This window comes from Malus sylvestris, chromosome 15, assembly GCF_916048215.2.
Source record: "Malus sylvestris chromosome 15, drMalSylv7.2, whole genome shotgun sequence".
NCBI lineage: Eukaryota > Viridiplantae > Streptophyta > Magnoliopsida > Rosales > Rosaceae > Malus > Malus sylvestris.
The window spans coordinates 15016518-15031685 of record NC_062274.1 but is presented as its reverse complement, the minus strand read 5'-3'; the positions used below and the strand labels follow the sequence as shown (position 1 = coordinate 15031685).

The 15168-nt window shown below is 35.2% G+C and overlaps 1 protein-coding gene across 3 annotated transcripts; it reads right to left on the bottom strand.

Annotated features, from left to right (window-relative positions):
- Positions 1-10299: 10299 nt before the first annotated feature.
- LOC126603352 (uncharacterized) lies at positions 10300-15008 on the bottom strand. Of its 3 annotated transcripts, none has more exons than XM_050270167.1 (6): positions 14853-15008; positions 14556-14605; positions 11990-13633; positions 11773-11903; positions 11606-11681; positions 10300-11522 (listed from the first exon to the last, which is right to left on the bottom strand). In XM_050270167.1, the coding sequence occupies exons 3-6, from the start codon at positions 13140-13142 to the stop codon at positions 10933-10935; spliced, it is 1950 nt and encodes a 649-aa protein (XP_050126124.1). In that variant the 5' UTR covers positions 13143-13633; positions 14556-14605; positions 14853-15008; the 3' UTR covers positions 10300-10932. The 3 variants fall into 3 exon arrangements, with proteins under 3 accessions (XP_050126124.1, XP_050126125.1, XP_050126126.1); XM_050270168.1 differs by having other exon boundaries at positions 14556-14596; positions 14853-15001; XM_050270169.1 differs by lacking the exon at positions 14556-14605 and having other exon boundaries at positions 14853-14997.
- Between the last annotated feature and the right edge of the window lie 160 nt (positions 15009-15168).

Sequence of the window (15168 nt, the reverse complement as noted above, 5' to 3'; positions counted from 1 at the left end):
TGTTTTATAGTCAATGTTCTCAGATATTATATGAATATAATAAATAGACACTTATTTATACAATGTATAATAAAAATTTTCAAATTCGCCTAGTCCGCCTAGGTCAGGTCATGTCTAATTCCTATTTCAAATATTTTGTTTAGTGCAAATTCTCCTACAAATATTCCGAGTAGCTCACATAATCTTCATGCAAACCCTAGACTTAGGCCTCGAATGGATGTCCATATTTTTTCAGGACCTCAAACCGTTTAAATTTCGTCCCTCCTCCTAACAATTTCTGGTTTCGCCACTACGTATCATAGAAATTGCACAGTAGCTGAAAGAAAAGGTTATACATTTACCACCAAAACCCAGAAGAATAGAAAAGATTTATGATTTTAAAATTAAAATTTGAGAAGAAAAAAAACCCATAAATTTGAAGAAAAACTAATGAAAAATGGTTTGAAAACTTTGAGTTTTAATGATAAAGACAAAATAAAGGGTAAAGTGAATAGTACCAGAATTGGTTTTTTAGTGTAAAAATATAGTTTTTCGTTAAAGTGAACAGTACCGAGAGTTTTTCGTTAAAGTTCCTAAATTTAAAGATTTTACACGATCAAATGAGGAATTAGAATTACTGTTTATGTTGAGGGCCTTCAATTGGGGAGAGTTCAGAAGAGACCTATGTAGGCTGGAGTCAAATAAAACTGCTACCGCTACTACCTGGCCATGTATTGTAATCTTGTAATTACTCCAAAGCTGGAAGTGTAATCAGCAGGGTACTGCTTTAAAATGCCCCTTCTGTTTCATTGTATTTACGGTAAAGCCACTCTTTCGTTGTCCGTGAGTTTTAGTTTTACACACAGTGAAAACGTCGGCATTGGCGAAGAAACAGAGCAAAGAGCGATGCAGACATTGATTTACGACATGTGGCATTTTGTTCGGTTCCGAGTGTAACTACAACTCGCCGTTAATCTCCCCTCCGTAAACGACGTTGCTTTGGGGGACTTCGCACTTGGCTGTTTGGCAGTTTGATCTTCAAAACACAAAACGAATGATGATACAAGTCATGTGTTATATACCTTGATAAAAATTGATCTGTTTGCATGATGTGTTACAATAAATTAAAAGTTATAATGCTTCTTTGAATTGATATTATAGGTTAATTAAATAAGGCGCTATATGCGTTCTGTATATGCAATAATTTTATTTATTTGAGATACTGGAGTAAACTAAAATGCTTAATTTGAACATCGTTGTACCTACATAACGATATGTGAGCATTTGTATTGATTCTGTTTGGGTTAAAACTTGAACTTTGGGCTCAAAAGGGAGTTGGCCCAAAAGGAAGAGAGAAGCCCGAAGTCAAGCCCAAAGCCCAGAAGATAGAAGAGGCTTTTTCGACTAGGTGCAGACCATTGGCACCACTTGCTCACCTACCCAAAGACCAAGTGGTATAGACCAGCCAGCTAATCAGCCCAAAAGTACTTTGCAGTGGCAGTACAAGTAAATAGCTGATGAGTCACTATCCTTCAAACCGCATTCGGGCAAGATTGCTGCTACAAGAGGCCAAGCCAAAGTGTCTATAAAAGAAGAAAGAGAAATCAGAGTTGGGGACACTCAAACAAACAAACAAACAAATACAAGCACAAACTCTGCTCAAAAGCCAAATTTGCTTTCAAACGAAGCTGTAGTCAGCCCAAGCCTTCATCCTTTTCGGGATAAACCCTCAATCAAGCCTTTGTAATAGTTCTGCTACCCTGTTCAACTCTTGCTGTAGTATCGATTTCTTTCTGTAAACTCATATCCCTACCCTTCTTTTAAAAGCTCTCAACCTCCTTGATAAACCACAAAGATAGGAAGTTGCAAGACGATCAGCCTTGCCCGACAAGGTTAAACCTTGCACGACCCTCTTTGTTTCTGTCTTTTCATTCATTAACCTAGCAATATGTTGTATACTTCAAGTTGTATTCAAGTTATTTCTAGTAAGATGACTATTAAAAGGCTTTCTCAGTGCTTAAATCCGATTTGAATATGTCTTCACAGTTCAAACCAGATTTAAGTTCGAAGCCCTCGGGCATGTAAGATTTGATCACTTAAAAGTCCTTGGCCTCAAGGCATAAAAAAGAACCTTATGTGGACTTAACCCATCCACAACAAGCTTTGATAACAAGAAGTCCGAAGTTACTTAGGGCGCAAGTAATCGACCTATCCCTTAGTTTTATTTCTATTATATTATGATTACCATAGAACGTTTGAGTATGGAATGAATTCTGATAGGAAGCCTCAAGGCCTATATCTAAGGCCCTACAAAGGCACCTATTTGGATTCATTCTATTCCTCGGGCTAGAACGTTTAAGTATAGAAGGAGTTCTGATGGGAAGCCTCAAGGCCTATATCTAAGGCCCTTCAAAGGCACCTATTTGGATTCATTCTGCTCTTCGGGCTCAGGTAATCAGAAGTATAATGGTTATAAGACTCATACAGTCAATGAAGAGGACATTATATGTTCAAGTACTTAGTTAGTTATTGACTGGAAGCCTCAAGGCCTACACCTAAGGCCCCACAAAGGCACCTGTCATAACTAACATAGTCCCTCGGATATATATATAATTAAAACTCAACATCCGTTTTACATCTGCCATGTTGAAGATGGTAGTGGCACGCCTGAGTACTTAAAAGTTAATCTTGATTGTGAGCCTCAAAGCCTACACCTAAGGCCCCACGAAGGCACATTTCAAAGTTAACTCTGTCATTCTCTTTTAGCTTTGCCCGACAAGCCTTGCCCGACAAGCTTTGCCCGAGAAAGCCCACTAGTGAAGCAGAAGCCCAACAGAAAGCATCAACTGGCGCCAACCTCTCGGGGAGTTGTGTGCTCGTCGGCCAGGGAACACACTTCGCGGAAATTCCTACCACGAACAGATTCAATGCCTCAGTTTGAGACGGAAAGCAAACTCTCACAAATTTAGAGGGTTCTGAAAAAGACTTGAAAATTATTTGGAGAGGGAGATGAATTGTGTTCACAATCAATTTTTTTTCTACATCTTCTGGAGATGCAATTAGAGTGTCTTCTATGCAAAAAATTTGTAGTCGTACACGTACTTTACCCATTTCTAGCGGACTACATTGACGTTGCTTCTAGTGTACTCCAATTTGTAGTAAACAATAACACATATTACAACTTAGGAAACCAACTATGCTAAACTGTAACACATTACTAAGTTAGGAAATTCTGTATATGCTTAGTAAATATGATTATGAATAATACGCTTTAATTACCTTTGCAGGGACGTTGTCAACATCTTCAATCAAATTTCATGGCATAATATCCACATTCAGCATTGGTGTTGGACGAGTTTCATTGTAAATTGTACCAAGAAGAGGCACGAAGGGAATAGTGGTATTTTTTAGCACGAGATTTGACAAGTTCTTTTTGGAATCTACAATCAAAGAAATACTATGTTTCAACTTAAAAATATAAGAGGAGTTGTCAGGATGAATCGAGGGTTTGATTTTATCTCTCTCTTTTTTCTTTATTTTTCAATCAAATTGTCTTATTTTTCTTTTTGCTAAATTTTAAATAAAAAATAAAAGATTTCAAAGGTTGGTTTGGGTATACGAATTATGTTTGGGTAAATTTCAATTAAAGTGGTTCTATTTTAATGTTCCGCAATATTAAATGCAATTAATATTGAATGATCTGAATTCAAGAAACCATAATAACAAAAAAAAAAGCTACTAGACCCATCCCATTATCTTATTTTCTCACCCACATTATAATCCCACCCGCCTTAAAAAGTTACAAAATTAAAATGCATTTTCCCACCAACTATTATTCCCAAAATAACCTTTAATATATACGTACAAATGAAATTATAAAATTGTCTCTTAAAAAATATAACAAATAATATGTAAACGAAAACCACTAAGGTCTGCAAATTCAAATGGAATTCAACAAAGACAAATTTAAAAATACGATAGACAAATTCAAATGACCTACACACAAATTATTCTTCTACATTTTCAATGGAAATATAATCTTCTACCTCTTCCGTAGAAGCGTCATCTTCTACCTGTGTAATGAAAAAGTCATCTTCTAAGTCCATTGCTATTTTTTTTACTTTCATTGAATGAAAGGAGATGAAAATATGAGTTGGGGTTTAAGGTAGACAAATTGTCTACCATGCCCAACCTGTTTTTTTTTTTTTTTAATTAAGCAAAACAAGATAATTAATATCCTTATCAGTTTTTTTTTTTTTAAATGGACAAATTTGAAATTAAAAAATTCATTAAAAAGTGGATGGGAATATAAGACATTGGGGTAGGAATAACATCACTCTAAAAAAATAATCTGAATTCACAAAACTATAATAAAAACTTTGATTTGAATTCACGGAACCATAATATTAAATAATTCAAATTGTCTCATGAAAGTATTTTTTTACTGGTGTGCATTTTTGCTACCCACATTCTCTCTCGTGTATGCTACCCATCCTATTATAGTATGTTGTGTGTCTCTCACTTAATCAGAGTTAACTTTGATATGATTTTTTAAAGCATTTACGAAAATAAATCATACATAAACAAAAATAAAATGTAAGAAAACCAACAACCCCAACCCAACCTCATGAAACGCACCGTCCTCTCCTTCCACTCTCTTCAACTCAACATCCACCACCACCCCATCACCCAACCCCAACAACGGTGATGAACACCCACCTCGCCACCACCTTTTCATGGGTTCTCAATGTGGCTTACCCTCATGGCTTTCTGGCCTTTCACACATTTCATTTGATGAAATTTTTATGTTTTAAAAATTAATCTTTTCATCCAATTGAAATGTGTGATGCATAGATGTTTAGAAAAGTAATAGTTTAAAAACATTGGACATTCCTTAATTGATGTGTGGGAAATAGGCTTAAATCGATAGAATTAAGCCAAATTAAACCGATCAATAAGGGCTTATTTGGTATACTATTTGAATTTTTTTAACATTTCTTAAGAACTTTTCTTGAAACAATTTTCTTTAAGACTCAAAAACTTGTTTGGTATGTGATTTAAAAATTTTAAATCAAAACTTGACAAAGAGATCCAAAAAGAGGGGGTCGAAGGAGAAATATGAGAGAGGAGGAAAGAAAGTAAGACATGATTGGAGGAAAGAGAAAAAAGAGGGGATTGAATGAGATAGATAGGAAGAGGAGTGAGAGAAAAAACCAAGAGAATGAAGAGAGCAGATTGGATGAGAGACGAAAAATGTCAAAAAAAAAAGAGAAGGGGGAGATAGAAAAGAGAGAGATAGATTTGGAGTGAGAGGGGAGAAGGGAGAGAAAAGAAATGAGTGAGTTTAAATTTAAAAACTCTAAAAACTCACCTTTTGTTTTTTTAGAGTAGACTATATTTTTAAGTTAGTCTTGAGTTCAATTTTTGAAAATAGTCCTACCAAACAAGTTTTTAAGACCGAAAACTTAAAAATTATTTTTGAGTTTAAAACGTTTGAATTCTATTGAATAATTGTGATTTCATTTCTTAATGAATAAGATTACATTGTTGGTGTATATACAAACCATATAAAGCCTTGTACTTAGCACCTCATCTAACCAACAGAAAGGACAGCTCACCTAACTAACCAAAAATATCCAAAACAAATAAAACAAATATAACAGCTCTAAGTTTTATCCTTTACAGTATTATCTCTAATATTCCCCCTCAAATTGACTTGAGGTAGATGAAGTGATAATTTGTCTCTGAGAAGTAGAAATCTGGCCTTAGGCAAGGATTTGGTGCAGATATCAGCAAGCTGATCTTGTGAACAAACAATTTGAACTGATATATCATTAGACAACACTTTTTCCCTAATATAGTGATAATTGATTTCCACATGTTTAGTCCTTGCAGAAAGATTGGATTTTTGGCTAAAGATATAGCAAAAATATTGTCACACCATAGTTTAGGAGAACAAGGAAGAACCAATCCAACATCAACCAATAATTTGCAAAATTGACTGCAAAAGATAAATTAGGTCTGGACCAAGTTAAATATTGCAGTCCATCCACCAAAGATTTATATTCTGCAGGATTGGACAACAGTGGAGAAGTATGATCCAGTGAGGAAGTACTTAGAGGAGTAACACAAGGCTTAGCACCATCCATGTGTGTTTTCTTAAGTAAATCCAAGATATATTTGGTCTGAGAGATAAAAATTCCAAATTAGGACATTTTGACTTCAATTCCAAGAAAAAAAAATGTAATGGACCCAGTTCTTTAATTGGAAAGAGAGCACTGAGATGAGAACTTGTATCTTTGCAAGCTTGGGAATTGGGACCAGTGACAAGGATATCATCAACATACACCAAGATGAATACAAGAACATGAGTCTTTTTGACAAAGAGGGAGTGATCATTTTGAGATCCAAGAAAACCAAGTGAGGATAAAGCTTTGTTCAATTTTTCATACTAGGCTCGATGAGCCTGTGTTAGGCCATACAAAGATTTATGCAATTTGCACACATGATTAGCTTTGGAATAATCCTCAAATCCTGGAGGTTGAATCATAAACATTGACTTAGAAAGATTGCCATGGAGAAATGCATTACTCACATCAAGTTGATTGAGAAACCAATTGAACTTTGATGCTAGAGTAAGAAGCAATCGAACTGTAATAGGTTTGGCTACATAACTGAATGTTTCTGTATAGTCCAAGTCTTGTTGTTGATAGAATCCCTTTACAACTAAACGAGCTTTGAACCTATCTATAAAGCCATCAGGTTTTTGTTTGATTCTGAAAACTCATTTGCAGCCCACCAAATTCTAAGAAGGGTTAGAGGGAACTAGAGACCAAGTGTCAGTACTGAGAAGTGTATTAAATTCCTTCTGCATAGCTTGTCTCCATTGAGGATATTTGGAGGCTTGAAGATAGGTAGAATGGGCTTGGACCTGGTTTGCATAGGATGTGTATTGGTTGGATCTGGTTTGGAGGCTTGGATCTAGTTTGCATAGGATGTGTGTTGGTTGCAAGAATGGGTTGAGTAAGTGGTTGTGGGAGTGGTGGATTAGATGATAAAGTGGGAGATGTGGGAATAGATATGGAAACAGGAATAGGTTGGGATATAGGTAGAGATGAGGCTGATGAATTGTTGGATTATAGTGGTGAACTTCTAGATGTAAAGGTTAAGGTTGATGGGATTGAGGTACTGAATGAAGGTACTGTGGCAGTAAGATTTGGAGATGTGGATATGTTTTGAAATGGAAAGTAATGCTTATTGAAGACAACATGTCTAAATACATGTATCTTCTTAGTACAAACATCCAGACACTTGTAGCCTTTATGTTTAAGGTTATAACCCAAAAATACACAGGATTGACTCTTTGTATCAAGCTTAGAATTGGTGTATAGCTTTAACCAAGGAAAGCATTGACAGCCAAAAATCCTAAAAGTAGAGTAATCTGAATTTCGATGAAAGAGGGATTCCTAATGTGAGTATATAAGTACAGTAGGCATTTTGTTGATCAAGTACATGGCCGTAGAGAAAGCCTCAACCCAGTAGATATGTGGAACCTTAGAGGCTGCAAGAAAAGTCCTTGCAGTTTCAACAAGATGTATGTGCTTCCTCTCAGCACAACCATTTTGTTCTGGAGTGTGAGGGCAAATGAGTTGATGAGATATGCCATATTCTCTTAGAAAATTAGATAATTGAGTGCTTATGAATTCGCCACCAGAGTTGGACCTTAAAGTAACAATCTTGGTAGATAAAAGATTTTCAACCATAGGCTTAAACTGAGTAAAGATGTCAAAAACTGCATATTTGTATTTAAGAGGAAAGAACCAACAATACTTGGTAAAGTCATTAACAAAGATGATGTAATATCTGAAACCATGCACAAAGAGAGTTGGTGATGGCCCTCATACATCAATATGTAATAGTTCCAGAGGTTTGCTTGTATTACAAGAAACAGAATGGAAGGGAAGTTTGGAACACTTTCCTAAGACACAACTTGAACACATTGACTCGTTTATTATATCAGAAATGGAAATACAAGACTTGGAAACAATTTTATTCATTATTTTGAAAGCAGGATGGCTTAAACGCTGATGCCACACATCTTGAGAAACTTTAGATGTTGCAAAAGCATGAGGATGACCAATAATTGGAGAAGAATCATGAAAATGATAAAATCCATATTTCACAGGGGCTTTAAAAAGTGTCTTCTCCGAAGAAAGATCTTTCACAATAAAGTGAAATGGATATAGATAAACAGAACACGAATTATCAAGAATGAATTTATTTGCAGAAAGCAAATCTTGTCTGAGTGCAGGCACATGTAAAACATTCTTTAGATAAAAAATATGTGAAGAAGTAGATATAGTTGAAGAGCCAGAGTAGAGAATAGGTAAACCTTTTCCATCTCCGATGTATACTTGCTCAGGACCATCGTAGGACTCAGGATTCTGCAAATTGGCATAGGAGTTGGTCATGTGCAAGCTCGCACCAGAATCAAGAAGCCAAGTGGGAGTAGTGGAGGATGTACTTGCACATAATGCCATCTGAGATTTTATGCCACAGTTTGGATTCATTCGATAAGGATAATTGACAGCTTTATGATCAAATTGCTTGCAAATTTGACAAGAGATTCTTCTACCAGAATTGTTGAAACTGGATCTTGAACCACGATTATAGTGTTGATTATTCTGACGAGAGAAGTTGTTATTCTGATTGTTATTCTATAAGTTGAGAAGTTCCTATCCGTACCCCGATTTTGGGAATTTCTAGAGTGAGAGAAATTTCGATCCATGCCACAACCTTGATTAAAATTGGTGAAATGTTGTGCAACATACGCCTGAGAATTTACAGGATCATGTGGTGTAGGAAGAAGGCCAGTGGATGAATTGAAAGCTTGGATAGAAGCTGATGAGGTTTTCTTGCGGTTGTTGAGTTGAAGTTCCTTACTGAGAAGAAGTCCATGTAATTCATCAATCGTAGTTGATCCAAGACGAAATTGAACATCATCAATAAATGAATCGTAGTCAGGAGGTAATCCATGAAGAGTTACATATATCAATTCAAAATCCTTAACCAGAGCACCGATGCTAGCAAGAGCATCAACGATTTCTTCAATTTGTTAGAGATAAACTACAGCGGTAGATTCTTCTTTTGTGATATTATGAAGACGATATCGAAGTTCATGGATGTGAGACTGAAAAGCCGATTCAAGTTTAGACCACAATTCCCGAGAAGATGTAACACCAACTGTGTAAGGAATAAGAGAATCGGAGAGAGTAGAGTTGAACCAGATCAAGATATTGTGATCATTTTCATGCCAAGTCACGAACTCAGGATTCAATGTAAATGTGCGATTTCCAGCCGAATTGAGAAGAAATCTAGGCGAAGCAGCCACTAAGCCATCAACAATGCCAGTAAGATTGTACCGGTGAAAATTTTGAGCGAAGAGAGCATTCCAGGTAAGATAATTCGTGGTGGTGAGCTTGATTGGAACCAAAGATCCAATATTTTGAATCGTGATTGAAGAAATCAGCGATTGAGAAGAGTTAGGGCACTAATTTGTGACTGGAGAGGGATGAATTTCAAAGTCAGATGCAGAGGAATTACCTGCCATGGTTGAAATCTAAGGTTTGGAAGAGGAAAAAAACGAAGAACTGTTTGTCGGCAAGGAAGCGGAGAGGATCAAAGGTGAAAGAGTCTTTAGACAGAGGCAATGGATACCATATTGATAATTGTGATTTCATTTCTTAATGAATAAGATTACTTTGTTGGTATATATACAAACCATATAAAGCCTGTGCTTAGCACCTCATCTAACTAACATAAAGGACAGCTCACTTAACTAACCAAAAACATCCAAAACAGATAAAACAAATATAACAGATCTAATTTTTATCCTTCACAATATTATCTCTAATAAATTCAAATAGAATACCAAACAAACCCTAATTATTTGGTTCGATTTTAATGGTGAAATTGGTCAAAATCAAACCGTTGAAAGCTAGTAGTTTGATTACGTTGTTATTGTCAAGGTATTAAATATCGGTAATATCGGAAATATCGGTAATCCGAAAACACGGAAATATCGATGGAAATATCGGGATAATATCGATATCGATAAAAATTACATGGAAACCACGGAAATTGTAAGAAAAACTTGGAAATTTTTATTGAAACTTTGCAGGATGTTTATTTAGTCAATTATCTATTAGTTTATCACAAAAAATTGGAAGGAAATGCATTGCATGATGGATTTAACATTATCAAGTTGATTATATAGCGATCTGACAAACATTCTGAGTGTAGAAAATATGTAGTAATTAATGAAAGAAGTCTAAACACACCATAATCATTTATATATAATGAATTAGTACAATATTTTACACTTTAGTACCACATAGAGTTCCTATGAGGTTCAAATTTTTCACTATCTTCATCATCTCTATGTGTAGAATGAGTGTATTGTGAAGAGTAGTTATCAAATGATAAATCCCCAAAATAGTTTTGCATGTAATTGTTAACATGCCACCCATATGGATCCGAGATTGGTTGAGGTTGTCCATAAGAAAAATCATTTGAAGATTGAGGCTGGGATTGTTTCCATGAGTCGCTCGATTCCATCCCAACAGGAATGGGATATGAAGGGTAGGGATATGAAGGGTAGGGAAATGGTTGGTTATGAGTATAACCATAGTTACTACTTCCCAATCCAACAGAGTCTGAAGTTCTAGATAACGAGTCATCTTCTTGACTTGACAAAATCCCCTTGCCTCTTTCTCTGCGAGTATAGTCCTTCCCTATGGCACCAATTCCTGGTCCTGCCCGCCTACTGCCATGGTCATCATCCTGTGTTGCATGCGTGAAGTTTGCCTCACCAGTGAAGGGGCTCATATATCCGGGAGGTGGTGGTCCATAATAGTTTCCATATCCACCACCACTACCTCCAGCTCCACTATGTCATTCATCATTCCCACCTCCGGTGGTAGGTGAGTCTCCTGATCTTGTACTAGAGCTATCATTAGTATCAGCACGATGTTGTGGTTGTGTAGGATTGGAAGAAGGTGGAATTCCAGTGTTTCTTGGTCTTGGGCGGAAAAGTTCATCCAAAGAGTCAGCGCTGCTAGATCCCACCTCCTCCTCTAATACTCTTTCTACATTTATCCCTTCATTACGTTCTTCTTCAGCAACTCTGGGAGCTGGGTTGCCTTTATCATCATCTAAATGAAGAGGTCTAATCCATTGAAAAAGTTGGTTACCCTCCGTATCATCATCTTCACCAACAATATCAAACACATCTAGTGGGTCACCACAGTCGACATGATCTATTTCTGCTTCCTTATCTCGAATTTGAAGCTTCATGTTGTAGTAGCAATAAACTAATTTTTCCAACCTACTATGCGCCAACCTATTTCTTTGCTTTGTGTGTATCAGTGCAAATGTGCTCCAATTTCTTTCACAAGCAGATGAGGAAGCTGTTTGTGATAATACTTTGATTGCTAACTTTCTCACAGTTGGTGCATCGGTCCCATACATGATCCACCATTCAGCTACAATGAAAAACAATGTTGATAAGCCTAATAACTCGAACAAATTCTATTATAAACTTATAGTGAAATATGTTTACACTCACTAGGAGACATTGTTGTTCGAGCAGCAATTGATGTTGGTTCTCCAAAAGTTCTTCTTGCATCTTTAAACCATGTTAGCTGAATTCAATAAATCGTGTTAGTTTAATCCAACAAAGTAATTATTAATATTATAATTTAAGTAATTATTATAATTTAAGTAATTGTGTACCTCATTTCCAAATTGGCCAACTGCTGGTGATGCAGGGTCTAATTTAGAGTATACATTATGTACAGCACGTATAAGGGTACCATCATCTCCAACACCGGGTCTGTATTGGTATCGAGGATTCAAATAATATGCTGTTCAAAGAAACACATACTCTAATAAGAGAAATAAAACTTATGCAACTAAAGAAATGAATTGCAAATTATGACATAATTTATACCTGCTGCATGCAAATCGTGGTATAATGTTTTATACCATCGATCTTCAATTATCTTTATGACCCACCTTGCACCATGTTTTCTTTCCAATTCATCCTTCACTACACGCATCAACTCATATACTGCCCCCATAGTAGGATACACTTCTGTGTCAACGATCCGTAAAACTTTGTAAAGAGGTTCAAACAGTTGGCACACATGTTCTGATTGAGTCCAGAAAGCATGATCAAGCACTATACTTTCCACCATACGACCTGTATTTGAGCGGCTGAAATTGTGGTTAGCCCAATCGTCACTAGTGAATAGTTGCTTCAACCCTGCTTTCTTCTTCAGTAGGCTGTCTAATGCAATATAGTTGGTGGCGAATCGAGTGGTAGCTGGACGAATGATTTCTCCTTTGCAAAATTCACGCATCTTTGCCAATAACCAACCGTGATTGTAAATATAATTTGTTATCGTTCTAGCTCTTTTGACCACAGTAGCAACATTCTCTCTCTTCCCCATTGCCTCAAACATGAGATCAATACAATGTGCTGCACATGATGTCCAAAACACATTATGATGCTTCATTAACTTTTTTCCAGCTTTGACAAATGCAGAACCGTTGTCGGTCACGACTTGGACAACATTATGCTCTCCCACCTCCATGATTACATCCCTCAATAATTTGTAAATATACTTGTAGTTCTTTATATGGTCTGAAGCATCAACAGACTTCAAAAAAATTGTCTTTCCCTTGGAGTATACCATGAAGTTTATGATAGACAATCTGGTCGGCCCAGTCCATCCGTCACACATGATTGTGCAACCATTAGTTTCCCACTTTGACCTCCACTTGTTAACATACTCGCCAATGTCTTTATACTCCATATCCAAATATTTGTTTCTTATCTCATAGGGAATGGGAGGTTGTACTCCAACACCGGCCTGTTGACATCCCACTACCATATTTTTGAAATGATGTGATGATGCTTTCTCAGCAGGGACATTTTCATAGATAAAGAACTTGCTAATTAGACGCCTCATTCCCTCATTCACATTACCTCCCTTGAAATAACTCCAAACACTCTTTTGACGTGCGTTGGATGACTTATATAAACTTGGGGCTATTGGTGGTGTTGGTTGTGATTCTCTAAGACTGCCTCCCCGTCTCATTTGTGCACCACCACTTGTCCCGGAACCTTGTCCCCTATTAGGAATTTTATGAAGGTGTTCTCTTTCCCATGCTGACTGTTTGGAGGCACGTAATGCTTGTTTCAAACTGCGTCATTCTTCAGGTCCCATGTCATCATCACATTCGTCCTCATCGTCATCATCATCACTGTCAACCGCTTGCCCAATGACTTCTCCTCGTAGCCCAGCTCGAATATTTTCCATTCCATGTGTTATCTTTTCCTTCTGCTGTTTTTTATTTTTTAATAATGTGCTGATGAATGCCTTCACTTCTGGGGGGACATTATCGCATCGTTGGACATTTTTTGCTGGATCTAATCCACTAAGATGGTACTTTAGTCGTGTCACTCCGCCACTCTTCATTATCCGACCACAATATTTGCAAATTGTGCCATGTTTGTTTCCGTCTATTGGGTCTCCATGTTCCCAAGCTGGATCACGTTTAGTAACTCCACTTGACATCTTAAATGTACCTATATTTATTTTTCATGAAAATTAGACAATTATTTTTTGATAAAATAAGAGAACCTAAATAATAAAGTTATTCTACAGAAGAATTAAATATGAAGTAATGAAAATGATTGTAAAAATTTAAGTAATTATACAAATAATATGGAATAATAAAACCTAATATTACTGAATAATAATCCAATTTGATAATAATCCAATTTAATGAAGAATAATCCAATTTGATAATAAAACCCAATATTAATGAATAATAATCCAATTTGATAATTAAAAAAACCTAATATTAATGAATAATAATCCAATTTGATAAAAAAATAATCCTAATATAAAACATGGTGATGAATAATAATCCAATTTGATAATAATCCAATTTAATGAATAATCCAATTTAATGAAGAATAATCAAATTTGATAATAAAACCTAATATTAATGAATAATAATCCAATTTGATAATTAAAAAAACCTAATATTAATGAATAATAATCCAATTTGATAAAAAAATAATCCTAATATAAAACATGGTGATGAATAATAATACAATTCGATAATAATCCAATTTAATGAATAATCCAATTTAATGAAGAATAATCAAATTTGATAATAAAACCTAATATTAATGAATAATAATTCAATTTGATAATAAAAAAAACCTATTATTAATTAATAATAATCCAATTTGATAATAAAACCTAATATTAATAAAATAATAAATAACATTAAACATATTAAAATTATCCTAGGGAATAATTATACAACATTACTTAATTACTTAAAAAAATTAACATGTAATTGTTAACATTACTTAATTACTTACAAAAATTAACATGCAAGTATTAATTACTTAAAAAAATTAACATACGAGTCCACACAAATTTATTTGTTGTTGTATAAATTACAATAATATAAATTTAAGTTTGTAAACTTACCTTAAATATGGAACCGTTTGTGTTCAAGCTTTGGAATGGATCTGGAATAGCTTTGAAAATGGTAAGGGAAATAAAATAATAAATAACATTAAACATATTAAAATTATCCTAGGGAATAATTATACAACATTACTTAATTACTTAAAAAAATTAACATGTAATTGTTAACATTACTTAATTACTTACAAAAATTAACATGCAAGTATTAATTACTTAAAAAAATTAACATACGAGTCCATACAAATTATTTGTTGTTGTATAAATTACAATAATATAAATTTAAGTTTGTAAACTTACCTTAAATATGGAACCGTTTGTTTTCAAGCTTTGGAATGGATCTGGAATAGCTTTGAAAATGGTAAGGGAAGAAGAAGAAACGAAAATGCTGAATGCCTCTGATACTATCACTCCACCTCTGATAAGGCGTGCCGCGTGAAAGAATATAATAAACAATGACACATTGTTCTGCATGTGAAAGAATATCACGGACTCACGCACACGGACACGGTTTCATTATAAAAGCAGTATTATTTGATGTCCATGGTCTGAAACTGCAAAAAGTTATGGACATATTGTAAAATCAGTCAGGCATCTCAGATGAGATGACCCAACC